This window comes from Festucalex cinctus, chromosome 1 (assembly GCF_051991245.1).
Source record: "Festucalex cinctus isolate MCC-2025b chromosome 1, RoL_Fcin_1.0, whole genome shotgun sequence".
NCBI classification, from domain to species: domain Eukaryota; kingdom Metazoa; phylum Chordata; class Actinopteri; order Syngnathiformes; family Syngnathidae; genus Festucalex; species Festucalex cinctus.
The window spans coordinates 25,895,290-25,921,280 of record NC_135411.1 but is presented as its reverse complement, the minus strand read 5'-3'; the positions used below and the strand labels follow the sequence as shown (position 1 = coordinate 25,921,280).

The following is a 25,991-nucleotide window of genomic DNA, read 5'->3' as shown; positions in this document are numbered from 1 at the left end:
GCTAATTCATTCTCATTGATAAGGAAACAACCTGATACAGACAAGTTGTGATTGTCTTCCCTTAGATCTCAGTGGAGGTGACCAAGTCATTTGTGGAGTACATCAAGACCCAGCCCATCGTCTTTGAAGTATTCGGTCACTATCAAAAGCAGCCTTTCCCACCTCTTTGCAAAGATCTAATCAGGTCAGGATTGAACGTGTCAACAGTTGATACCCTCAAGATGCGTGAAAGGTTTCCACATTGATGATTTCTGTGCCTTTCAGTCCACTGAGACCTTCCAGGAGGCAGTTCCCCAGAGTGATGCCTTTGTCCAAACCAGGTGAGCAGCACCTACTTCTGTAATGTCTTTTGAGGCAAGCAGCACAAGTGTCAGTAAGTCACATATGTGAACGAGCGATGCCCCGAATGCGTCTGACCTGGACAATCGTGAACAAACTACAGTCGGTGAATTACACCCGCACACCTGGCGATTGACCCTGACACACATAGAAACTCACTGCAACTGAAAAACTGCACTTTCAGGGCTAAAATAAATATATATTTATAAATATGCCATATCATCAGAATTAAAATTCTAATAAGTCCATATACAGATCTCACACAGATAAGCAATTCATCTTGAACTAATTTTCCAAGGTTTCCCCATGACCCTGAACTCCTTAAGTGGTCTAGAAATTTTATGTTATGGCAGTACAAGTTGTGTAAAATGTTAATAATTCATCAAATAAGTGGAAGGATGTTGTAGTTACCACATACATATGCTAAGTATCCTGATAGTGGAGGTTTTTGACCTGAACTAGCAGATAAACAACATACCGTGTATGGGATGTGTTTAAAAAAAAAAAAAAGAAAAAAAATTGACATTTTCAGCTGTATGAACCAGGGAGGACTTGTCTTTGAATCATAAATGACTCAAGAAGGTTCATTGTATCATATCTGTGGACTAATCAGTTGTGTGGTGCATGTATCACGGGAAACCATTAGTGAAATTATCAAGTATTACATAATTGGTCAGAAAATTCTTATTTATGTACTACAAATAATGTATTGTATCTTTGTTGAACTATTTGTGTCAGCGACATACAGTAACCTATAGTGATAGGCAGAATAATTACATGTTGATGCAGAGGTGGTGCAAGTGCTTACATTTTGTAGGTAGAAGTACAGATAATGTCAAAATGAGAATCTAATAAAAGTATAAAAGAGTCCTTATTTAACTATTGTATTTAACATCACTTAGAAGTGCAAATCTCCGAACACAAATGTTAACGCCGAGCACTCTCCCCAGCTAATGCTAACTCATGCTAACTAAACTCTAGCATGAGTTAGCATTAGCTGGGGATAATCTAACGTGCTAATTCAGCGTAACGTACCTCTCACCAAAAATGGGTGTTGCTGTTCCACTAAACTAACTGTTATGTTGCATTTTAGGCGCTGTTTGTTTTTGATAAAACCAATGCTAAACGAACGCTGACCAAATGTTGTGTGTCGTGACTAATCACTACTTGTCTCAGATTAGGCTGAGAATTTTTGAAGGACAGAAGCTGTTGGCGTTCCAGCTGGCAAGAGATATTCTTGGAGCCAACAACATCAAAGAATTCTCTTAATTAAATAAGGCCATAAATGCAGAATATGTTACTTCATCATCCCTGAGTCACCTTCCGCCATGATGCTGCAGTCACCGCATTCTCCACATTATAAGACTCTTGAGATCTCAATTAGTACAGATACCTGATCAAACAACTTGAATGTAGGAACAATGTATTTGTAGGTAGGATATGTCTCCATGTCGCATGTCTTTTCTGTTCCAGTGCCGGCCACCAAGCTCAGCACTCTTACCCGCTCTGCCGCCGGACCTTGTCACTCCAAGTATGACCTCATGGTCTTCTTTGAGATCTGTGAGCTGGAAGCCAGTGGAGAGTGAGTTTGATAACCACATGTGATATGAGTTCTTATTTGTCTTCACATATTACTATGTTCCTTGTGGCTGTGTGATAATGATGATCTGCTGCTATTGGATACCAGAATTTCCTTTAGGATCATTGAAATCTAGTCTCGCTAACCCAGAGGTGAGCAGGCAATGGACAGATGGGCCAAGTCTTTTATAGATGATGAAAATTTCTATTTTATTTATTTATTTATTTATTTATTTATTTATTTATTTATTTATTTACTAAAAGATAAAAACATGTGTGTATCAATTATTAAAATAATAACATAATTGTAGATTTAATATGAACCCACGCTGCCTGCACCAACCGAATGTACCATTACACCATCACTGTGAATGTAAATTTATTTGTAAAATAAATTTTACTACGTTTTTTTTTAATGTCTAATTTATGACAAATCAATTAATCATTTAATTAGATAAATAAATACAAATACCTGTACAGTTCATAAATATGTTTTATTTGATGAATTTTAGTGGAAAGACGTGGCTTAATGAATGCAACAAATGGGTGGGCTTTATGTATGTACTGTATACATACCATGTGGGAATTTTTACACGTGTTGGTTTTCTTCCTATTTATAGTTACATCCCAGCTGTTGTTGACCACCGAGGCGGGATGCCTTGCCATGGCACGTACCTCCTACATCAGGTATGAGCACATCAACATTATAGTTAAAGGGAAAACTGTATTTCAAAAAAAAGGATTTCAGTGAAAAAAAAAAAAACTATTAAGAAAGATATCAGAGTACTTTCAACACAGCTCCACTACCATTGTTATTAGCCTAATGTAAATCTGCTATCTTTATGATTGATATGCAATGTAAAATGCTCTTGACAAGCTAACAGAAATTAGCATTGGTGTAGCGGCCATTTCAAATCATCAGACTACTGTTACTTAATTAACACAACCTATAAAAAGAGAACACAAGGCAGTACTAGCAGATATATTATTTATTCTTTGTGGACAATATTAAATTAAAACTTTATTTGTACAGTATTTGTTAGTTGTAGTTGTTCTTGACAACATCAATCAACTCTACCTGCTTCACACTACTGCCACCATCAGGCTAAAACAGAGGGGGCGCCAGTGCACTTGTGTTTGTTTGTGTAATATGTCCCCCCCCCCCCCAGATGAAAATACGGTTCAAATATGGATTTGGTGGAAAAATATTGTCTTCTTACATTAAAATCTATTTAGGATTTGGCTAATGTGGAATATGTGTTTCAGCATAATCAAGTTATTGCTTCTTCATGACCCTGCAGGGTATTCAGAGGAGAATCACAGTAACCATTGCACATGAAAACGGGAACGACATTGAATGGAAAGAGGTGAAGGAGCTGGTGATTGGTGAGCATCTCAGTGATTTTTTTTTAAGTGATTTTTTACCCCCTGGCACCAATTCAAACGTATTTGGTATTTTTTGTGAAAACCAGGTCGTATCAGAAACACCCCGGAGGCCGACGAGACCATCATAGACCCCAACATCCTCTCCCTGAATATCCTGTCTTCTGGATATTTCTGGCCAAAACATGATGACAAGTATGCATTTACTTACAAATCAACCAACAAATCAACAGGAAGCTTTCACAGTGCTTCACTAGTTGCACATTTTGTTATGTTACAGCCCTATTCTAAAATTGAATAAATTAAAATTTCACTTAAAATTCTACGTACAACAGCCCTTGTAAAAATGTTTTTAACTCATTCACTTCCAGCCATTTTCACTGAAGCAACCCCTTTACTCCTGGCTGTTCTCCTGGATTTTTGACTGATTTTGCAAGGCCCACAGAATATTGTGTTCTATTGCTAATAAAAAAACAAACAAAAAAAACCTGTGGAACCTACCAAAAGAAAGATTAGAGTCTCTTCTTTTATCAGGAAAACAAGTATATTTTTATCTGTTTCCATTTTTCAGCAATTAGCATTAGAATATACCTAAGTTTTATTATTATTCACATTCCTGGTGAAAACAATGGCAAAAAGAGCTTGTTGCATGGCCTTGGCTGATCGCTTATACTCTGCTGCCACCTGCTGGCCATTTTAGAAACAAAAGAAAGATTTAATTCTCTTCTTTCATCAGGAAAAAAAAGTATATTTCTGTTTCCGTTTTGCAGCAATTAGTATTAGAATATCGCTAAGTTTTCATCATTATTCACAAATCTGTTTAGAACTGTGGGTAAATGAGGTTTTTTCAATATGGCCCTGGTTTATCGCTTATACTCTGCTGCCACCTACTGACCGTTTTTATAATAACTACCGTTTTCTGCAGCAGAGAGGCTGCATCAAAGTCTACTGTATGCTCTAGCATTAAAAACAAAACAAAAAAACAAAGAAAGTATAATAGGTCTTTGGGACACTTAAAACATTTAAAATAGAACGTATTTATACGTTTTTGGGAGCAAATTAGTTAAAATAATATATATTTTTTTTAACACAGCGTTTAATCAATATGTGGGCGGGAATTACTACTTCAAGTTGTTTTGAATTTGATGCCAGAAGCTTGGCACACATATCTTTGTTCATGCTTGCCCATTCATCTTTGCATCACTTATCAAGCTACATCATAACGTAACAGAATGTGTAAAAAGTGAAACCCTATGAATACTTACAGTATCCTGTCAGCCAGCATTATATCTAATATCTGGCTGTTCTTTTTTAACTTATAACCAACGGGTTTATGCTTTGTTTTGCATGAATCTAATTTTCCCCTTTAACATTTCATTTCCTATTTCTTTCTTCCTCACTGGCAGCGTCTCCTTGGGAGTTGATCATAGGTATTTCTTGATCAATCTGGCTGCTTACTTACCATCACTTGCAAGCGGCTGACTCATTTCCTCTTTCAAAAACATTCACGCGGAATCCTAACATTGATTTTCTGATACCAGAACCTTCTTTCGGTTCGAGGCAGCGTGGGACAGCTCCATGCACAACTCCCTGCTCCTCAATAGAGTGACACCCTATGGAGAGAAGATCTACATCACCCTCTCAGCTTATCTGGAGGTATCGTTTCATCAGTCAGCACCCTAACAAGGACAAATGCTGTCGAAAATGGATATATTTGAATTGTGTTGTATTTCTTTGAACCAGATGGAGAACTGCACTCAACCTACCGTCATCACGAAAGATTTCTGCATGGTGTTCTACTCCCGCGACACAAAACTTCCCGCGTCCCGTTCCATCCGAAATCTCTTCAGTACAGGCTGCCTCCGGCCTTCAGAGAGGTTGACAATTATCACAATTGCCTGACTCACATACAGCATTTTTTATTGAATTTGTTGTTAAATTCCATGCATAACCACTCCCTCTCAGTAACCGTGTCACCGGAGTCTACGAGGTCACTCTCTGCTATGTGGCCGACAACGGGAGTCCAGGTAAGAGTTGGTGCAAATCAACCACAAATAGCAACTGATTGTATTTTTCATTTGACTTGAAAGCTTTCATTATCTTCTTCAGGCATGCAGCGGCGTCGCAGGCGAGTGCTGGACACCTCGGTGGCGTACGTCCGAGGGGAGGAGAATCTGGCTGGGTGGAGGCCTCGCAGTGACAGCCTCATTTTGGACCACCAGTGGGAGCTGGAGAAGCTCAGCTTACTTCAGGAGGTGAGTTAAGTCATTCGGTGCCATTGACGGCTATAGACGTCAAAAATCTATTTTAACTGGGCAGGGAGTGAATAAGTTAAGACTGTGTGTGTCATTCATGTGTAGTCTGTACTTGGAGGGGTTCTCCAGAAGTATTGAATAACACTACATAAAGATATAGGTACATATATTGATATTCATTGGAACCTTAAGTTACAAATGACCCATTTTACAAACTTTTCGAGTTACGAGCACAATTTTGATTGAAATATGCCTCTATTTACATGTACCATCGTTGGCGCTGTGCATAACTCATTGCCATAGTTTTTTTTTTTTTTTTAACTGTTAATTAGACCTCAATGAGGTCAAATTAAGACTAATTAAAGGATTTAAACGCCCAAAACCCAAAGTGCCCCAAGACAGCCACAGCTGCTTTAATGTCATTAATGTGTCAAAAAAGAAAAAAATTTCTTGGATCATTTTTTTGTGTGATTAAGGTTATGCTATTTTGGAAGGAGACTCTTTTCAGTGGTTCAATGTTGTCATCTCCCCTCCTCACGTAAAGTTGAAGCACAATAAATACTTGTTTGTTTAGTGTGTGATTTTTTTTTATAGTGATGAAGTATATTTTCACTCTTAATTGTACTGTGTTTATTTTCAACCGCACCAATTACAATAAGAATAAAATCTATATACTGTCTATATATTATATAATGTAATTTGGGGAATGGAACGGATTAATTGAATTTCCATTCATTTCAATGGGAAAAGCTAACTCAATTTAAGAACATTTCAACTTACAAAGGTCACGAAACCAATTGAGTTCATAAGATGAGGTACCACTGCAGCTAGTTTTACCAAAAACAAAATGATAAATAACTTGATACAAATGGAGTGTTTATGGGTAAAATAACAGAGGGTCGAGAATCCAGCCTTGGGGATCGCCTAATATTGTTGACTCGCTTTATCGTTGTGGATCCTCTGAATTGCTCAACAAAAGCTAATGTGTGTTATTTCCAAGATTACTGCTCATTATATTATATGGACCTATACAATCTCCATCCATCCAGCCAAACTGATGCAACATGCTAAAAACAAAAACAAAGGATAAGCCACAAAATCTTGATACGCATCTACCGCATTCTCCTAAAGGTGGAGAAGACCCGGCATTACCTGCTACTGAGGGAGAAGCTGGAGGCCACCCTGTTGGCCGGCCAGGATGCTCTCTACAAGGGCGGCGACATCAGCGACTTTGCCAAGAGTCCCGTCCTGAGCCAGAGTCCCGTAGACAGCCCGGCACTGGACAGCCCCAACCAGAGGCAGATGGAGCTGGCTGCCAAGGTGAAACCTCCGCAACTCATCTCATCCGTCTGCTTTTTGGACACTTAACCGTATCTTTTCTTTTTTTTTTCTGTTCCTTTCCAGTGTCTGCGTCTGCTGATGCACACCTTCAACAGGGACTACAGCCAGGTGAGCAGCAGTGCCAGTGAGAGCAAGGTGAGCCCCTGCCCAAACCTTTTAATCCGGCCTGTAATTCCCTTGGAAAACTTTAGCGACCAAGCCCTGCTCTCCATTAGATGCGCTTATTAGTCATTCATCACATCTTATCTGTCAATTCTTTTTTTTCATCTCTTAATATTTGTATCCTCTCTTTGTCACCGTGCTCTATTTGGCGATCCTGTATTGCATCGACAGAGCGTAATGCAATATTAAATTTTATTTTAGTCTTCATATTCCTCTTATCTTTATTGGCAAGTAAATCATTTCACTCTTCTTTATTGATGGACCACGTGTGACAAAAAGTGTTGAGTTGCATCCTAAAGCATCTAAGAAGAACTTAAAGGGGGCATATTATGGAAAATTTAATTTTGAATGGCTTGTAAACCAATAGTCGTGCCTCAGGAGTGCCCACCCTTAAAACGTGAAATTAAACATTTAGTAGACATTGTTGTTGAAAATGTGTAAGGCCATCTCAATTTAGCCAAAATTTGACATCACAATATGGCTAATTTACACGTTAACAGCCCCTATGTGAGTTTCTCTGCCCATGGTTAGCCAGATAAGCAAGGGGGAGATTTCGAGCCACTTTCAAGTGACTGCACGTTATCATGCAACACCCAACATCCCCATGCAAACAATTCAGTGCCAAAAGGTAAGCAAACTGCATTCAGTTTCATTGAGTGCACAGGATAGCATTGGCTAACTGTTAGCTTCTGAAAAGCGGCACCTTGAGATATGAGTGACTCAGCTTAACAAGTTTATTGAGCAACGAGCCGTTGAGAAAGACATTGTGCATTAAAACTAAATTTGGTCCGTTTTAGCTCAAAGCTAACAAATAATGCAGAACTACATTGAAAAGTGCAGCAGCACATGTTGATGGACAATATAGCAACACGCACAGGCATACATTCTTTATCTTCTGCAACGAATGACTAGTTTTACTGAGGAGTTTTCACTGGCTCCATGTACTGTATATCCAAATATATTGCCCCCAGGTGGCCAAGGTGCACATACCAAAAGGAGAGCACAATTCCCATTGAATTTAATCACCAACAAATGTAGTCAAAAAATGTAAAAATTATATTTCATAATGTTAGTAAAATCATGTGAGCCATTTTATTACACCACCTGTTTGATACTGAGGGGGAAAAATGCATAATATGTCTCCTTTAAAGTCATATGTTGTTTATTAGCATACACTAGTGATAATATTAGCTTTTCAACTCCAAAGTAACACGTCAATTGAAAAAAAATCTACTAACCTTTCATGTAATTCCTGCATGGCCATTTTACTACCACCTAAGGGGCTCTTAGACAAGAGAAACGGTGCGATGCTAAAAAACGGACCAATTCTCGAATGCTGGCGTGTTTGCGTATGTGCCGCGTCGTCCCGCGTGTGCGTTTCTCTCCATGCGTGTCTGTGTGTCTCCGAAGCTCTCTGAGATATCGGCGTCGCTGATGAGGGAGGCGTCCGTGTCCACGCTGAGCACGCTCACGCCGTCCTCCACCTGCCCTTCGCTCATCGAGGGACACTACGACATCAGGTGCGGGACTCTTACAACAACATTACTTCCATTTACATATCATAAGTTGTTGGGTTTGTTTTTGTTTTCAGAAAACACGAAAAACTGTGCAAAATACTGATCATTTCATTTCACGGATAGAATTGAAGGATCTGTTTAGCTAAGGATGTAGCTGAGCATCATCATGAGATGTTTAAACGGGAAGTTAACCTTCAATATTTATTTGACAATAATATGTAATATGTGACCTCACTAGTCTAACCATGACATTGTGATTAATTTTACATTTGCGAAATACGAGTTATGAAGCAAAATCCAACAGTTTTTATCCATATCAGGGGTGGCCATTTTGCCACTTGCTGTCGACTGAAGATGCCATCACAGTTGCTCACCTGCAAAACTGTGAAGTCATTTTCACTCGACAGCAAGTAACAAAATGGCCGCCTTCTGATATTGATAAAACTGCTGGATTTTGCTGCTTAACTCATATTCCACATTTGAACACAATATTAACCATATTTAGACAAGTGTGGCTGCATAGAACATATTATTGTCAAGAATTTTTTGGAGGGTGTTGACTTCCCCTTAGAGGCAATAAAAAATATCTATTTTGTCAAAATGTGACTTGCGTCAGGAAGGGGACGGTTGTTCTGTTTTAACTGAAAAGTGGTGTTAAATTGCACATTTACATGAGAATTTGTTGTGGTTCCAAAAACTTTCTGAAAAATACTATTTAGGCACTTTAAAAAAAAATAATAATAATTTATGCAGATTTATTGACGGCATTTTTAACAAAATGTGACTATATATTTTGTTTAATTTGAAATCAACTAACAGTAAAGTACACTGAATGCCCCCGCCTAATCACTGTTCGGCATTCGCTAATTTGCTGAATTGTTGGGGGAACTTCTTCTTATTCGCTGAGAATTCTGTGTACTCACTTTTTTTGTGGTCAAGCTAAAACCATTAACAGCATTGCTTTGGCGCCATCTGGTGACATCAAGGAAAAATGTTGTCATTTCTGCCGTAGACACACTGAGCCCGGTTCCGGAGCGTCCACCCCCGATCTGGACCCGTTCAGCCCGGTGGACAGAAAGAAGGCTCTCAAAGGTTGCAGTTTTGTTCCGGATATACAGGAAATACGAGTCAGGTTGGGATCATTGCAATCACACACTTCTTTATGCTTCAGTTAAACATTATGTATGTGCATATTTTAGAGTCTTAGTGCACCACGATCACGTCACAATTACATTCAAGCTGTACAAAAAAAGACTGTTGGGATATTGTAATACAATTTCATGAAACAAATATTGAAATTAGTGCTAATTAATAAGCTGAAGAACCACAACATCTAACGCAGCAGAATGGTTCGAGCCAGTCTGCCATGTACTCAGCAATCTTCCCCACATGCACAACACATAGACAAAAAAGCACACTGTGTTCCAACTATGCCTTGCATTTGCATTTTTAGAGTTGGAACACCCATGTAACGAGGGGCATGGAAAGGGTGCGGAAAACCAAATAAATAGAGAGGGTGAGGAGAGGAATCTTCAGAGAGTGCAGGAGTGAATTGTATCAGTCAGTTCCTCTCCTCTCTCCTCGCGAGCCCTGAACTGAGTGTCTTCTCTCCTTTTTGTGTCGTGTTTAATAGATGTCAAACAGGTAACCCTGACAGAAAGTGTTTTGAATTCTTTCCTGTCCCACCATTATGTTGTGCACAGTCCAATCGTGTCCAAGAAGGGCTACCTCCACTTCCTGGAGCCCCACGCCAGCGGCTGGGTGAAACGCTACGTGGTGGTGCGCCGGCCCTACGTTTACCTGTATCGCAGCGAGAGGGACAGCGTGGAGCGAGCCGTCATCAACCTATCGTCGGCCAAAGTGGAATACAGCGAAGACAAGCAGACCTTGCTGCGGGTACGAGCCGAAAGTGAGATGTGGTGATATGAGTGTCACGAATGACTCGGGCTGTTTTTCTACCTGTCTGCAGACCCCAAACACGTTTGCCGTGTGCACCGAGCATCGCGGGATACTGCTTCAAGCCAACAATGACAAAGAGATGCACGACTGGCTTTATGCCTTCAATCCTCTGTTGGCGGGTACCATCAGGTGAGTCTCGGAAGTTGCCATCAAATAGAATGGAATCGGATGACGTGGGCAAAAAAAAAAAAAGTTGTGGTGATTCTTTTTCAATCAGTAAAACTGGCGTTGGGGCTGTTTTTTTTTTTTTTTTTAACTTTCCAGGAGAGTGTGGCAAAGTAGGAAATGGAAATGGCTGCTTAAAACCCAAATTGTTGAGGATTTGTTCAATTTTTGGCATGGGTCCTCGAGACTTTTTTTGTTCATCCTGCTCGGGTAGAAATGTCCAGCAAAATTGGTGCTGATCAGCCAAATGGCTGTCGCTGTTAATTTTTTTTTCAAGAATTAACCCTACTTGTGAAAATAATCACCAAACTTGCACCACTCCCATAAACATCTTTGTCCAAAATTATTATTATTTTGTAAATATTTATTTGTATTTTTTTTATAGAAAACATTCTTTAAACAAATTAATGCATTATTAATGAATTAATTTTAAAGTCTAAAAAAAATAGTCAAAATTTTGAATTATTATTTTTTTAGATAAAATATTCTTTAAACGAATTAATGCATTATTTATTGTTAACGAAGCAATTTTAAAGTCTTAAAAAGTGAGTCAAAACTTTCTTGACAAAAGATAGATGAAAAAGTTCATATATATATATATATATATATATATATATATATATATATATATATATATATATGAAAATGTTCACTAAGTGACCATAAAATGTTCAAAGGGAAAGAGGAAAATAAGAAATTTACCATAAAATTGCCCATAATGACACAGTAAATTAAATTTAAAAAGGCAGATGAAACATTCCAAAAAATAACCAAGGTCCAAAAACAAAAGAAGAAATTCCAAAAATTACCATAAAATGTCCACAAAATTGACAAAAATGTCAGAAAATTGATAGTGGAAAAAAAAAAAAGCCAAAACATAGCCATAAATTGTCCGAAAAAGGAAGACGAAAGGGAGAAAATGACTGTAATATGTCCACACAATTGCCAAACCTATCAGAAGTTTGACAGAAAGGCAGTAAAGTCTAAAACTGTATGAAAAATAAAATAATAACAATTACCCCCCCCCAAAAAAAAATCCCAAGACGAAAGGTAGAAGAAAATAAATCTGCAAGTATTGGATGCTGCATATTTTTCTGTTATGGTGCAGCTCCAATTAGCTGTTGGGCTCTCAGTACATTAGACAAACATTAACACACGGTTTCCTTCATCACACCATGTTCAAATGTTTTGCAGGTCCAGACAGATTTGTGGTTATTTATTTGGCCTTAAATGGTCTTTTGACAGTAAAGTTTGCTGACCCCCGATCTAGGAGATGTGCTTCTAATCGGGCCTCATTTGGACTAAGCCTATATAAATAAAGATGACGTGACTTGACTTGTTCCCGCAGGTCCAAACTGTCCAGAAGAAAGTCGGTCCAGTCGACGCCGGTGGCCCAGAGGATGTGAGACTCTTCACGGGCGTCTTTGAAAATGAGCAACACAATCCAATCTAAACACCACCAACTCTCTTATCTTATAAAATAACCTTTGAAAGATATATAACATGCCATCACTGTTACAAAGCTGCATGTTGACACCGCCGTGTACAGTACTATACTCATATACGTCATTAGTTAGCCTTTCCTTTGTTGGTAGCAAACTGGCTAATACAACACGTGTGTTCTTTTTGTACACAGTGCCACCCGGTGGGGGGGAGGTTCCTCTGCACGATGCTAGGGCTAGTTTGCGTATTCTATCGGGAAGTGTTTCGTTTCAGGGGTTTCACTGTACATGTAATACTAGTTCAAGTATTGTGACTATGGAAAGCCGTTTAAGTATTTATTCCATATCATTGATGTGTGTACTAGTGCACTATTTGTCATGTAGCACTCTGTCTTAGTCGTAATATTTTTTTTTGCTACTAGTGCCACTTTTGGACTCCTGGTAGTGTCAAGGACATTGAATAAATGTAATGTGAGCATTTACAATATTCAATATCCTTGATATCCAGGTTAAGATCATGCATGTACTAGTAGCATCTTTATCGTCACTAGTAGGAAAATGCTGGCAAACTAGTAAGGCAGCTACAGTGCATGTTACTAGTTAGGTAAAACTAGTAGTATGCAATTTGGTGCTACATGTAATGTCCAGAAGGCTACTAGTGGAAAGCAGACTTATTAAACATTTTTTCCCCACTACTAGTGCCACTTTTAGCAGAGTTGTCTGCAATTAAACCTTGCTATCAAACTACTGTGCTAAACTAGTAACACTTCTCAGCCTAACTTGTATGCATGTAGCCTTCTGAGTCATACTAGTAGCACTAACTAACTAGGAGTTTTGCCTCACTAATAACATGTAGTTGTCCAACTGTTAGGAAATGTCCTACAATAGTGGAACAAAGTTTAACTAGTAAACATTCAATTACCAGTGCGCTTTGCATTAAGTCATTTGAGCATTTTTTCATGTCCCAACTTATAACTAGTTGGCCAAAAAAAACACTAGTAGTGGAAGAAGTGTTACTTGTAAGCCAATATACTAGTGAGCTGAATTGTCTACTAGTATGTGACATGATAAATTGTACTAGTTAACATTTAGATCTTCACTAGTAGCGTGTAGATGTCAACAGTGCATAGTTTTGCTCACTGGTAACATATAGTTGGCCTACAAGTATGCCGAAGTTATACTTTTGTGCAGAAATATAGTGGAATTTTTTTCTTTTTACTAGTAGTTATACGACTGTCTTACAAGTGGCAAAAAAAGAGTGTACTAGTACATGGACCTTAGGATGGATATCAAATAAATGCTCAAAGCAGCTTTCCGTGTAAGGTTAGTTTAGGTGTAAATTAGGACCACAGGGTCAATCGTTCAACCGTCATTTTCTATTTGCCCCAGAAAAATCACGTTAGATAACGGATGAAGGACTTTAAGAGAGAGAAAAAATATACATAATCCCTTGTGTTTATTATCACAAAGTAATGTTATTTATTGTCGCACTGTTTTTGGTTACTTGTGATTTAACTACCGACCAATTTTGTTGCACGGCACTTTATCGTCCTTGTTGAGTTGTTACATTACCAAAGCTTTTTTTGTTTGTTTGTTTACGTATAGTTTGCACTTGTGTTACCAAACTTCATTACATCAAGATGACAAATACAGTTTAGCTTGAGCAGGGTGCACACAAACCGATAATCAGGCTGATTATCGGGTATCCGTATAGGATTATCCTGAACAATTATCCTTCCGCCCACATCAGTAAAGTTTTGATTATTGAATAACATTAAGAGATTATCCTGTGCGATTGGTGTGGTAGGTGTTTTGCGCTGGAAGACCGTTGGCAATCGTAAGTGTTAAACCTGGTCAACATTTACGATGACAAATCCCTACAGTATGTGTGTTGTCAACACCAAATTGGACCAAGCCACTTCCTGATTGTGACTTGAAAAGGAACAATATTAGACAATTACCGATAAAATTCAGATGATCTGATGTCTCTAAACTATTGTCCTGATTGATTATCTGTGGTGTAGGTAGGGCTGTGTTTAGAGTGACTTTTCTTCCCCTGCTTGGAAAATGTTTTCAAACAATCGCAAATGTTAAACCAGGTCAGAATTTGCAATAGTGATTGCCCTAAGTTTTGTGATGAATATGGTGTCCTGCAATGGTCATCTTGAGCACACCACACATGAGATCACACGTGAACATTTTTGTCCTCTTTTCAAAATAAAAAAATGATTGGAGTCAATCGACTTCAATCGATAATCGGCACTTGTGTGCTTCCTCCTCTTAGAGTGCGTGATGTACTCCAGGTGACCGACCCAGCCAATCATTTATCGGGCCCCTTATGACTCTGATTGCAACGGAGGAAAATGATCACATTGGTCTTGATTATCAGTAAGTGTGACCCTGCTTTTTAAACCTGTATATTTACGCCTTCTTATAATAATCGCCCAAGTCATTTTTTCAGATTGTTCAGTAAACACAAAAATAAACCATTCACATCATGAGATGATTTAGGCAAAAAAAATTTTTTGCAAAAACAAACAAACAAACAAATGACTTAAGCAATTATTTTGAAGATATTGAGAATATACACAATTTTGAAGCACTCATGCATCATATGTCATATTTACAGACAAATAAGGGTCATGTGAATTCTATCTACGAGCTGATTTGTATATCTTTGACTTATTATCGTCACTACTAGTAGTAAAATACAAAAAAAAATGGAATGTCGGAGCCTGTCATAATGGGAATTTAACAGAATAGCATTGAAAAACACGGTCCAGTTGGTTGGATGTTTCAGAATTTTGTAAAAATAAGACGGTAAGCTGGAGCATTTAAATGACAAAAAAATACGGAAAGATTTTTGTGTAAAAATTGAACATGAGATCCGTAGCATTGAGTGTTTTCTGTTGTTTTTTTTTCGCATGATGTTGCCCAGTCCAGAATTCATCTTTTTTTTTTTTTTTGTTGCTGTTAAAATGAAGACTAAATTCTTTCGCGATTATGAAGCAGTGCCTCCCCCTTTCTCCACCTCCTCTTCTTCAGCTTCTTCGTGGGCTAATACTGAATATTTTTCATTTTTGATATATGACATAAACGAGTGAACATTCTCATATTGTCGTATGCTGTGCTAGCTTGTGACGTCTATGGTGTACCTCAATATCATTTTCGTAAGAAAAAATGTTTGCATTGTAGCTGTTCTAATGCTTGATAATTAGCTTATTATGGGATGGTTTCAAGTTGCTTTTAATGCGTCAATGCCCGTTTTTGCCAACCTTTTATTAAATCGAGGCAATCTGCACCGAACAAAAAGGCCACAAAATCTTCGCATCACCAAAAAGCAACTATTTGTCACTGGCATAGATAGACGAACAAAGATGCATTTTTTTGTGTTAAGTAAATAATCATTTCCCGTGCAATGAAGTGAAACTGGACCCGTTCCCAGGACACATTGTTGGGAATCACTGACTGCTCTATGCTGCACTGAGATGATCCTAACAAACCAGAATGACATTTTAATAAGGAAATGAAATGGAAAGGTTTACAAAAGACGTGGTTTGACAACCATTTGGTCTTTTGCTTTGCATGCTACAGGCCTGCCAACCTGTTTTAGTCATGCAGTCTGATGGGGCAACCCTGGAAATACTGGATCGTATTTACATTTGATTTCATAACAATGTCATTTCTGCAGGTTTTGGCTCATCTCAGTAGTCTTTTTCTTTCTTTTTTTTAGGAGCAAAATATTTATTAATAGCAAATGTAAGCTGGACAGAAAGGTGACTTTATGACCCTCTGTAGGTTTATTTATGTTGAATCATGCACATGTATGTACATTTGGCTAGATTCACACTGCTGGTCCAAGTGACATTCTGATTTAGTGCCTACAGTATTTCCAATCTATTTTTAGAGCTCAAGTCACACGTAGTGAACAATACAAATATTCAAAGTTACACACAGAAAAACTAGGATAAACGTCCGTGGCAGTAAATGAGTTCAAAACATACAACTTTCCCCCCCCCTTGTTTTTGTGGGTGGGGCTTCATACCATTCATTAAAAATAAAAACAGTATCCTAAGAAATCTGAATTGTGTCACTTGAACCTGCAATGTAAATCCAATTTAAAGTTTCTATTAAAGGGATGTTGGTCTTTTATTGCATTACTTGAACAAAGTACTCCTAAATGATATTGTTTGGGGCCACTGTATACATTTCTGTGCATTGTGAGCTTTGCTTTATGTGGGGCTGCTTCTTAGAGTTGGATCCAAGCATGCGGGTCCACATTTAGTCCGCCACTGTCCTTCCGCTTTCTCCTCCTGCCTTGAAAAGTTCCGCTGTAAAGTTGAGTCGCTCCCCAATCTTTGTAATGAACCCTCCCTTCTGGCTCTGTCTTGTATATAAATGATGGTATGCGGTTGTATGGGGTCTCTGAGCTCTTTTCTGTCCACTGTACGCCACCACCAATGAGAATATAAATATTCATAACCAGTCTTGCAGGGTGAACATGGATCGTTTTTTTGCACTTGTGTAATCACACTTTTATTGTCTCTGTTATTATCGTAACTTGTCAAGAGCTAAGAAAAAAAAAATCTGAATAAATGAGTGTTCAAATGTATAAACGTAGTCATATTATTATCAATAAGGATGAGGTATTGTAGTTAATAGCCATCATTGAATATTTACGTACAGCTCTGTGGGTGTACCTAATCAAGTGTCCGCTATGCACAGTGAAGTTAACTGCCCCCAAAATAGTCGTAATGAGGGGGTACTACTGTACCCCCTCATTTATAATTAAATTTTAGGAAATAGCGTAGTACCGTACTATGGTATTTCCTAAAATTTATTTTTCTTGTGGGTCCATTTGAACACATTGTAACACATAATTATGACCACAATAGTTAAGTAATAGCGGCACAGTGCAGAGTGGTTAACACTTCCGCCTCCCAGTACTGAGGACTCAGGTTCGAGTCCAGGCTCCGTTTGCATGTTCTCCCCGTGCCCGTGTGGGTCTTCTCCGGGTACTCCCGTCTCCTCCCACATTCCAAAGACATGCATGGCAGGTTAATTGGGCGCTCCCAACTGTCCCTAGGTGTGCTTGTGAGTGTGGATGGTTGTTCGTCTCTGTGTGCCCTGCGATTGGCTGGCAACCAGGGTGTACCCTGCCTACTGCCCAAAGCCAGCTGGGATAGGCTCCACCCCCACTGTGACCCTTGTGAGGAATAAGCGGTCAAGAAAATAGATGGATGGATGATTACGTACCAAATAAAAGGTTAATAGTAAGCGTGCTAAAATGAATTATATCATTCACTTTAACTCTGACCGCCAAAAACGTTTAATGATGTATGCTAAAATCCTAATGAATGCTGCCATAAACGTTAATTGACGTTTACTCAGTTTTTTTATTTTTTATTTTTTATTTATTTATTTTTTTGTCAATGGGCAGTGCAACATCTTTTGGCTGCCTTGTCATTGAGGTTGTGAAATCCCAAAACAGCCACTAACTACGGCCAGCAGATGGCAGCATTGGATATTTTTAATGGGCTCACAGTATATGAAATTACAATGAAACGTGACAAATCTGATGAAATTTAACGTTTTCAAGGATAACGTGAATGATCAAAGCCTTTGTCACATTAAATCTAATTCACACAGCATCAATAAACAAATATATATATATATATATATATATATTGTCAAAGTCGTGCAAAAAATGTATGTTTTCACAAAAAGCTTGTTTTCTCTAATTTTCTTTTTCTATTTTCGCTTATGTCACTGAAATTACCTATTTTCGAATGGGGATTAGTAATTACTAAAGAACGGAATAAGTTAGAAACATACTTTTTTTGTGTTTATGTAGTCGTAGCGCACAATATTTTGTTGAAAGATGGCACTGTTGGGATTGTTTTTGGATAATGTTTGGCAGTCAAAGACTTAAATTAATTAATCCCATTGATATGTGCAGAAAATGGATGAATGGATAAAAAATAAAAAAAATCAAGGAATTTTGGGGGATTATTTTTTTTTTGTGTTTTTTTTTTTTTAAATAAAAAAAAAAATCTATACTTTAATGTTGCATACTTCCACACTGAATGTTGTATATAACAGATGAATGAGTACTGATATCAGGTATCCGTATCGGGCCAATACCCGGCCTTATTTCAAGGTCGACTTTCGATACTTGCGACAGTGTCTGATGACGGTATCGGCCGCCATCTTGTTTACGATCAGGAACTAAGGGCGTGCCTGTCTGATAGATGCCCATTGAAATGCCCATCAAGATGCAATTTCTGAAAGTACCGTCTATGGTCGGTATTCCAAAGTGTTACATGAAGCATTGTTCAGTATTCACTTTCATTCTTTGTACTTTACTGCATTCATTGACAAGAAGTTGTACAACCATGTTTTGATTGGGACTTTTTCTGGCCACTGGATTTTTTTTTTTTCATTTTATTTATTTAGTTTTTAATTTTTTCTTTAAATCCATTTTATTGTTTTTTTTCTTTACAAAATGGTTTATTTTAGAATTAAAAGATAATAGAAATTTACTATTCGTTTTTTGTCATTGTATTTGACTGAAAAGACTACAAAAAATGCACACATAACAAAGTATCTTTTTTTTTTTTTTTTTTTTTTTAATTGACCACAAAAATATGTTGATATGTTTTCCCCAAAGCTTTGCAGGACCCACGTTACGCCATCCACACAGACAATTTCATCAGGTGTATAATTGCGGCCAGTGTAGTCCTGATTGTTTCTCAGTCTATCGACCAATATTGGTGGAAAGTTGATACTGTAGTCAAACAATGAAATACAGTTACTGTAAGTCACTAGTTAATATTTGTCAACTTTTTTTTGATTACGGGTTACATAAATAAACCTGACTTGACTTGAATGGTCACCATGGCGACGATATGTTTGGCACACTTTTCACACCGGGTGACCTTACTTACCAATCCAATTCCTTGATTGTTTGATAGAGGAATCAATAGGACGATCGATTCTAAAAATGTTCGATTGTTTTTACTGGTGTCCTGTTCAACATGAAAAACAAAGCTTAGGGAAGATCCAGAACCACTTTCAAGCACCTGCATACATCCACTTGGGCCATACCTCCACGTGCAGGTCACCCTACCCGTCCGTCCGTCCGTCCATTTTAATTATGGACATGCGCCCGCCCCCCCCCCCCCCCCCCCCCCCAACTGAGCTTTAGGTCCAGGAGATTCATCTTCAATGCTTTCCGGCTTATGAAGTAAAACAACAGACACAACACCAGCTTCTGGATGTCCTGTTGGAGTCGCCACAGTTTTGTTTTTCCAACTTTTCTCCGTCCATGACTTTTATGGTGAGTCCAATTTGTATTATTGTGGCGAGATGCTGATTTTCAAATGAGGGCATTGTATTCTTACTTTTGATTCATGTTAGTCATGTAACTCTTCTGCAGGATCGTAAAATGCATATGAATTATTGCACGTAAAAAAAAAAAAAATGAAGAACACACTGTAGTTTATCATTCAGTAGGGTGCAGACCTCCCCCAACATGTTTTCATGACACTCATAATATAGTCAATGCATTTTGAGTAAACATGTGGATCCATTTGCAATGTTCCCAACAATATGTTAAGATATGTGACTGACATTTTTCTATATTTGTTGAATTTCCCCTTTGGTATGGTTAAAAAAATTTGCATATATTTTTAGAGAAGTAAATATAGCATTAGCATTTTCCATAAGTATTAAAATGTAGCTGAAATATTTCTAATTTGAGCAGAAAATGACACAAATTTGGAACAAAAAGAGAAAAGAATTGTTGCTGCATGCTTATTACAAAAAAAAAAAAAAAAAAAAAATGGTGTTAAGGTACTAATTGCATATTTCGTGCACCATTTAACAGTGTTTAGTGATGTTAGGTGATCTCCGGTAAGACTGCAGGACACCGTCGAGGTTACCTGAAGCAGAATATCGCATCTCCGCTGACTTTCAACAAGCTTTCTCCTTCACGCAGAGCAGCTTCACATTTCACCGCATTGTTCTTTGCATTAAGCACGTGTGTGTGTGTGCGCGTCTCTGCGTGTGTGATGGAGGGGCTTGATTACCTCTTGTGTATTCACAGATGCACCATGTGAGGTCCAAGTCCTGCTCACTTTATCTGCTTCCTCTTTCAGATTTGTCAAGCTGCCGCTGCTGTTGTTTGAGAAATTGGAGAATCAACATGGAGAACAGCAAGGTGGTCGCTAGTATATTTTGTGAATATTTTATGAACTATTACTTACTTTCTGGATTTTCTATGAATTTCTGAACCTTATTTTGGGGATGTTGGCCCAGTGTTGCACTGATGATTCGGCAAAAGTGCTTCATGAAATAATGGACTGCCCCCTATGTTTCACAATTGGAACTAAACATGGTCGAGTATTCGTCTGACAGATTGGACTAAACTTTATTCATTTCTGCACTTCTAATCAAAATGTAGTTAGGCCACTCAATTATATAATACAATAGGGTTCCCACTTCCCACACAAATATATTAGGTAAGCAACAGGAAGTGTGACTGACTCACACACCGAGCTTGTAAACAAACAGTGCAGCTCAGCTTCTTGTTAGCAAACATTAAGGCTAGCCGTGTGTTGTCATCTTTCCTTTATTTTTTTTATACCACATATTCTCATTTGGGTCGCAGGTGAGCTTATCCCATCTGACTTTAGGCGAGGGGTGGGGTACACCCTGTCCTGGTTGCTCGCCAAATACCGGGCACATAAAAGGACAATTTAGAGCAATGCTTTTCAACTGTTGTCACCTGGGACCAACATTTTCCCATTTTCACTAAGTTGCGAACTTGTGACCAGGGCTAGACTGGCTATCTGGCATACAGGGCAGATGCCTGGTGGGCTTGGTGTCTTTTGAGGCCAATGCGGAGCTCTTTAATTGTTATTTTCCTCGATTTTACCCCCAAGAGACCGGCCCACAATTTTTGGAAGCAGCCCATTAATGTATGTATAATATAGACAAGTAAAGTGAACCAATCAACATCAGCTGTATGATAGCCAGGTGTGGTCTGGAGTCGGGCCCAGCTAGCAAGTCTATTTCAAAATGCAGGGCCAATTTTTTGTACCAGTCCAGCCATGGCTACGACCCACATTTATTTAAAAACACGCAGGCTACAGTCATCATATTTTAAACATATACTGTACACATCAATAGTTGAGTTTTAAAGACATAATTGCAGTAAGTACTGTATTTGTACAGATAAAAAACATGAAAATTGAACAATTTAATATGAAGCAATGAGTTTTATATTACTACCATCATAAACGAAAGACCACCTATATTTTTTTTCTTACTTGTCCGCAACAAATGAATCCGCCACCCACCAGTTGAGAATTACTGGTTTAGAGTCTTCAATTAACCTACCAAGCATGTTTTTGGAATGTACACAGCTGTGTTATATTCAAGTCCACACCCACCGAGACCAAGAAATTAAAAACAACAAAATGACCAGTAAGTCCACCTTGTCCAAAACTGAAACAAGACCAAGCATGAATGCCTTCAAACCGACAGAGCGAGAGAGAGAGAGAGAGAGAGAGAGAGAGAGAGAGAGAGAGAAACATTATGCATTTCTGTCACAATTTAAAACAGTTCCCAGGTGTCTCAAGAAAATGTGAGTCATTTTATCACAATGGCCTGTGCGTCATAAATAATGCTTATGTGAGTCTTATCGTATGTGCTGCCAACAGCCGGTGAAGGAGGTGCTCCCCCTGCCTCGACTCCCTGAAACCGCATCGTCCTCATCGCCATCTCCTGGGACTCGGGCTAACGTTGGCAAAAGACAAACCGCAGGATCCATGCAGTACATCCACACAGCCTCCTCAGGTAATCCATGTTTCATGTTGTTTGGAATGATTGCCGCTGACAACAGACAGGGTACATCCTGGAATGGTCACCAGTCAAGCACAACAGGTTTCTGGCCTGCGATTGGACCAGTCCAGGGTGTGCCTGGGATAGGCTCCAGCTTCTGCATCAGTCACTTTACAAAATGGATGTTGTCAGTTCATTTATTTATTTGGCAGGTCAGCCTGGTAAAACATTTAGCACTATTCACACATAATTTAGCAGGAATTTTTCAGTTCCATCTTAATTTATTTATACAGATCTGTTCTATTATTAATCCTACTAAGCCACAAGAATGATAAGATAAATGATACGGATGTCATGGTATTATTAACACGTGTCAATTCAATTATTACTTTGGCATTTCAGCATTTGTCAGTATCAAGACTGAATAGAATACCTAATGGGATTGTAGCTTAATTAGGGGAAAAGGATCAGCACTGCAAAATCGCTCCTAAACAAATGAGATGCCTATAAGACATATTGTGGTTCGTCTCTAGTGATGACATCCTTCAACCAGCTGAAGCCCCCTGAGCGAGATCTCACACTGATGTCCCACGTGAAGTCCATCAAGTCGCTGAGGCAGGCTGGTATCACAGCGGCCATGTTTACTGGACAAATGGTGAGCTACCACTTGCTAAATTTGTGTTTTGGTGCACTTAAAGGCTTTGGTTCAAGTTCCTCCAGAACCAGGAGAATTTCAGTGCCAGTCTCAAGCCTGGATAATTGGCTGGGTTCTGTGTCAGGACCAGGGTTTGGGAATCCAAATCCAGAAAGTAAAAAGCCTGTAACGGTTTAGCTTTAGCCACTGGGGCTTTGACTCAACAGGTGGAGACGAGCTCATTAATATGTCAGTTAAGTAGAAGCACCTACGGCTAAAACTAATCTGTGGCAGGGTTTTTACTTTCTGGACCTGGATTCCCCAATCCTGGTCAGGATAGGCAACCGGTGCAAAAAAGCAAACAGTGCGAGTTAGCAACATAACCTTCATTCAGTCTTTAGGTCTTTTTACTTTTGGTAGGACATAGGTCTCCATTGAGGTTCCTTCGCAATACTTGTCCTGGGCCATCACCTCCATCTGATTCCAGTTGGCAAACTTGTTAGGTTGACCGCCTCCAAGTTGTCTTTAGTCTTTCCTTACTTGTGCATTCCACTTCTGTGCTAAATTTGCTCTTTATTTTGGTGGTTTTCTAAGTGAGTCCCACTTTCATATACTTGATTTGAGGTTCTCTCCAGCGATCACTCCCAGTATTAAATATACAAGTAGATTGGCAGCAGCACATCAGTCATAGGTTTTGAAACTGCAGCCTATGTTGCTCCCAAGCCAAGTACTTAAAGGCAAGTTTGTAACGTCTGCCAGGTTAAAATATGTACACGTTACAATTTACCTGACTGAGACTCAAACCCAGGCTCCGAAGATACCAAATCCTAAGCAGCAGGTCACCAGAGATCTGCGCCTGCGATCAAAAGACAAGCACAACTGACTGCAGATGTGTAACAATGACATCGTCTCCCTGCAGAAACTTGACAGCAAGGAAGTTCTGCTGGAGGAACCGGTTATGGATGTGATCCTGGCTGACATAGAGGCTCTGGTTCCCACTCACGATGAGGCTGGTCGCCCCATCGCAGAGTGGAAACGTCAGGTGATGGTGAGACAGATGCAGACCCGACTGCAGGACGAGGATGACCAGAGGAGACAGGTACAGTCCATTTATAGGTGGAGTCCAACTTTGTCTCGAAACAAGGTGATTTTATGGTAGTTATGTTTAATGGCCGTTAAGAGCTCCCATGGCCCAAAGTCTTTGAGATCTACTGCTTAGGAAACAATTAGGATTTGCCAGGCAAACTTTGAGACATTGTCTCGAGGCCATCTAGGTCTTCCCTGAGGCCTGATCTTGGTCAAAGAAAACCTCAAACCCGTCTCAGAAAATGGAGATTCCAAGAACTAGTGTCCTTCATAGGTTAGTTAGGGTTGTTCAGTCTTCTGAGGAATCAGAGAGCCACATGTCCACGTGATTTTGGTAAGTTCAAAGGGTTCAACGTCTGGAACTTTGATATAGCTGTTGATGTTCCCATTGTTCTCACATCCCTTCACTTGTCTCCCAACTCCTCCCTCCTGTTTTCTTTACCTACCCTCTGTCACTCTACTCTGTCTTTCCATCACTCCAAGTTTTTCCTGGCCTCCATTGCCAAATGCTTTCTCATGTGGGGTTCAGTTGGTTTTCTTTAATGTATCATAAGTGTGTGTCTTGACCTAAACAATGTCTAACGTATGTTAAGATAATGTCTGTTATAATGGAAATTTGCCTTTGTCTACACAGTATGATTCAAGCGTTATCTTTCGCACAGGACCTGACCACTGACTGCCCACCTGTGGACGGCTGGAAGTTCTCCCAGACCCACAATGCTGTTCTTGGGCCCTTTGGTGAGCTTCTAACTGAAGAAGACCTTCTGTATCTGCAACAACAGATCGACAACGTGTCCCTCCAGAAGCGTCACCAGGCCTACGAGCTGGAACTGACCAGGTTGATGGAAGAACTGAAGTCTATGTTACCAGAGCAGATCCTAAATATCTCCCTGAACAAAGAGGCTCTGCATCAGATGGACGAGCAGGGAAGCCGAGCCTTGCCGGTCTGGTGTGGCCGCATCTCGGAGATAGTAAGGAGTATGTCGCTCTTGGTGGCCAACCTGACCAAGACCATTGAGGATGGAGCTGTGAAGACCGCAGTGGATAGTGTGATGAAGGGACGGCGAGGGTCAAGTGATGGTCTGGGACCAAATGGACGGCAGACAGTGTCAGTTTTTGGTCATCGTTTAGACAGCAACAGGGAACGGGTGGAGAAGGAGATCCGTCAGTCCGGGGTGTCCGTTAGAACCCTCAGAGCCAACTTTGAAGGGCAGATTGGTGGGATTTATCCCTTTGCCGGAGTGGTTCAAGGTAGCCAGGCCTTGAAAAACGATTTAGTATATGAATTATCAGGGATGAACAAGCCAAATGGTAATGTAAGATTCAGCAGTGATCCCATAAAACATTCACCTGTGATTGAGACCACAAGTCTAAGGAAAGAGCGCATTGTAGTGTTGTTCCTGAGCCACTGGAAAAAGTCGGCTTACGCTATCTCCATTCGGGCAACGAAATCAGAACAAGACCAGCAGAAAATCACGTCCTTCTTTCAATTCTGCCAAAGGCGATGCGCGGTGGACAAGATGTTCACTTGTTGGAGGAAGAAATTTCAGCTGCGCAGTGCTCAAACATCCCATTTGACATTTTCCCAAAGTCAACTTCTCGTGTACTCTCCGGAGCAATTCCTACCCGAGGTGGATGGCAACGCCGTGAGCCACGATAGCTTGACGTTGGATCTCTTCATGCTGGGGTACTTCAACATTTTAGAGCAGGATTTGTCGCCGGTTGAGAGGAAGATGAGGCACCTGCTCTGCTTCGAAGTCTTTGACCACGTGGGGAGTTTCCCCTGGGAGACCGTGCGAGAGTTCCACAAAGATGTTCTCCAGGAAATCCAAGCCGGAAGGCGACGTTGGAGTGACGGCTTCGAGGACATCAAACTCCGCTTCTTCGGCCACTCGGAACCAAAGTCAGATATTGGGCAAGTGCCTTCCGTTGTAGTTCAGAGTGCTTCACCGGAAGAGGGCAGCTGTGGCACTGACTTGTCCTGTTTCAACAATGAAGACATTTGTCAATATATTGATCGCAGCTTTGCTTTTTGGAAGGAGAAGGAGGCAGAGATCTTTGATTTTGAACATTAGCCCATTCTAAAGGCTAATGCGTTTTCAGTTAGTGTGTCGAGCACTCTGGCTGGCATGTCTGCCTCACAGTCAGGTATCGTAGGTTTGAATCTCCACATTCACACCAATTGACATTTTAGAATAGTCAATGAAGCTAGCGTATGAATAAATAAAAATTTGATGAACGCGTACTACACAGTTTTGTGCATATGAATTTATGAGACACGTTG

At 39.5% G+C, this 25,991-nt stretch overlaps 2 protein-coding genes across 6 annotated transcripts in view; both read left to right on the top strand.

Annotated features, from left to right (window-relative positions):
• The window catches only part of kif1ab (kinesin family member 1Ab), a 36,589-nt gene extending 19,832 nt beyond the window's left edge, over positions 1–16,757 (top strand). For 3 of the 5 annotated variants that reach the window (XM_077525846.1, XM_077525830.1, XM_077525865.1), the window contains 18 exons: positions 66–184; positions 265–320; positions 1,813–1,921; positions 2,538–2,604; positions 3,219–3,303; positions 3,390–3,495; positions 4,707–4,730; positions 4,842–4,956; positions 5,044–5,177; positions 5,266–5,327; positions 5,410–5,555; positions 6,687–6,875; positions 6,960–7,031; positions 8,469–8,578; positions 9,588–9,707; positions 10,279–10,471; positions 10,545–10,663; positions 12,048–16,757. In XM_077525846.1, the coding sequence (XP_077381972.1) occupies positions 66–184; positions 265–320; positions 1,813–1,921; positions 2,538–2,604; positions 3,219–3,303; positions 3,390–3,495; positions 4,707–4,730; positions 4,842–4,956; positions 5,044–5,177; positions 5,266–5,327; positions 5,410–5,555; positions 6,687–6,875; positions 6,960–7,031; positions 8,469–8,578; positions 9,588–9,707; positions 10,279–10,471; positions 10,545–10,663; positions 12,048–12,105 (1,884 nt within the window). In that variant the 3' untranslated portion in view covers positions 12,106–16,757. The remainder of the gene's footprint in view (positions 1–65; positions 185–264; positions 321–1,812; positions 1,922–2,537; positions 2,605–3,218; positions 3,304–3,389; positions 3,496–4,706; positions 4,731–4,841; positions 4,957–5,043; positions 5,178–5,265; positions 5,328–5,409; positions 5,556–6,686; positions 6,876–6,959; positions 7,032–8,468; positions 8,579–9,587; positions 9,708–10,278; positions 10,472–10,544; positions 10,664–12,047) is intronic. The other 2 variants (XM_077525856.1, XM_077525840.1) reach the window with 1 other exon arrangement.
• A 3,523-nt stretch (positions 16,758–20,280) lies between these two features.
• Positions 20,281–25,913, top strand: espnlb (espin like b). Its single transcript, XM_077523551.1, has 5 exons — positions 20,281–20,362; positions 21,867–22,002; positions 22,521–22,642; positions 23,541–23,720; positions 24,370–25,913. The coding sequence occupies exons 1-5, from the start codon at positions 20,348–20,350 to the stop codon at positions 25,780–25,782; spliced, it is 1,866 nt and encodes a 621-aa protein (XP_077379677.1). The 5' UTR covers positions 20,281–20,347; the 3' UTR covers positions 25,783–25,913.
• The last annotated feature ends 78 nt before the right edge of the window (positions 25,914–25,991 follow it).

What these genes read in the sequence shown, in the direction of transcription:
- espnlb (XM_077523551.1), top strand. An exon ending in CATCCACACAGCCTCCTCAG is followed by an intron (nt 22,003 to 22,520) that starts GTAATCCATGTT and finishes GTTCGTCTCTAG; the next exon opens with TGATGACATCCTTCAACCAG. An exon ending in AGGATGACCAGAGGAGACAG is followed by an intron (nt 23,721 to 24,369) that starts GTACAGTCCATT and finishes TCTTTCGCACAG; the next exon opens with GACCTGACCACTGACTGCCC.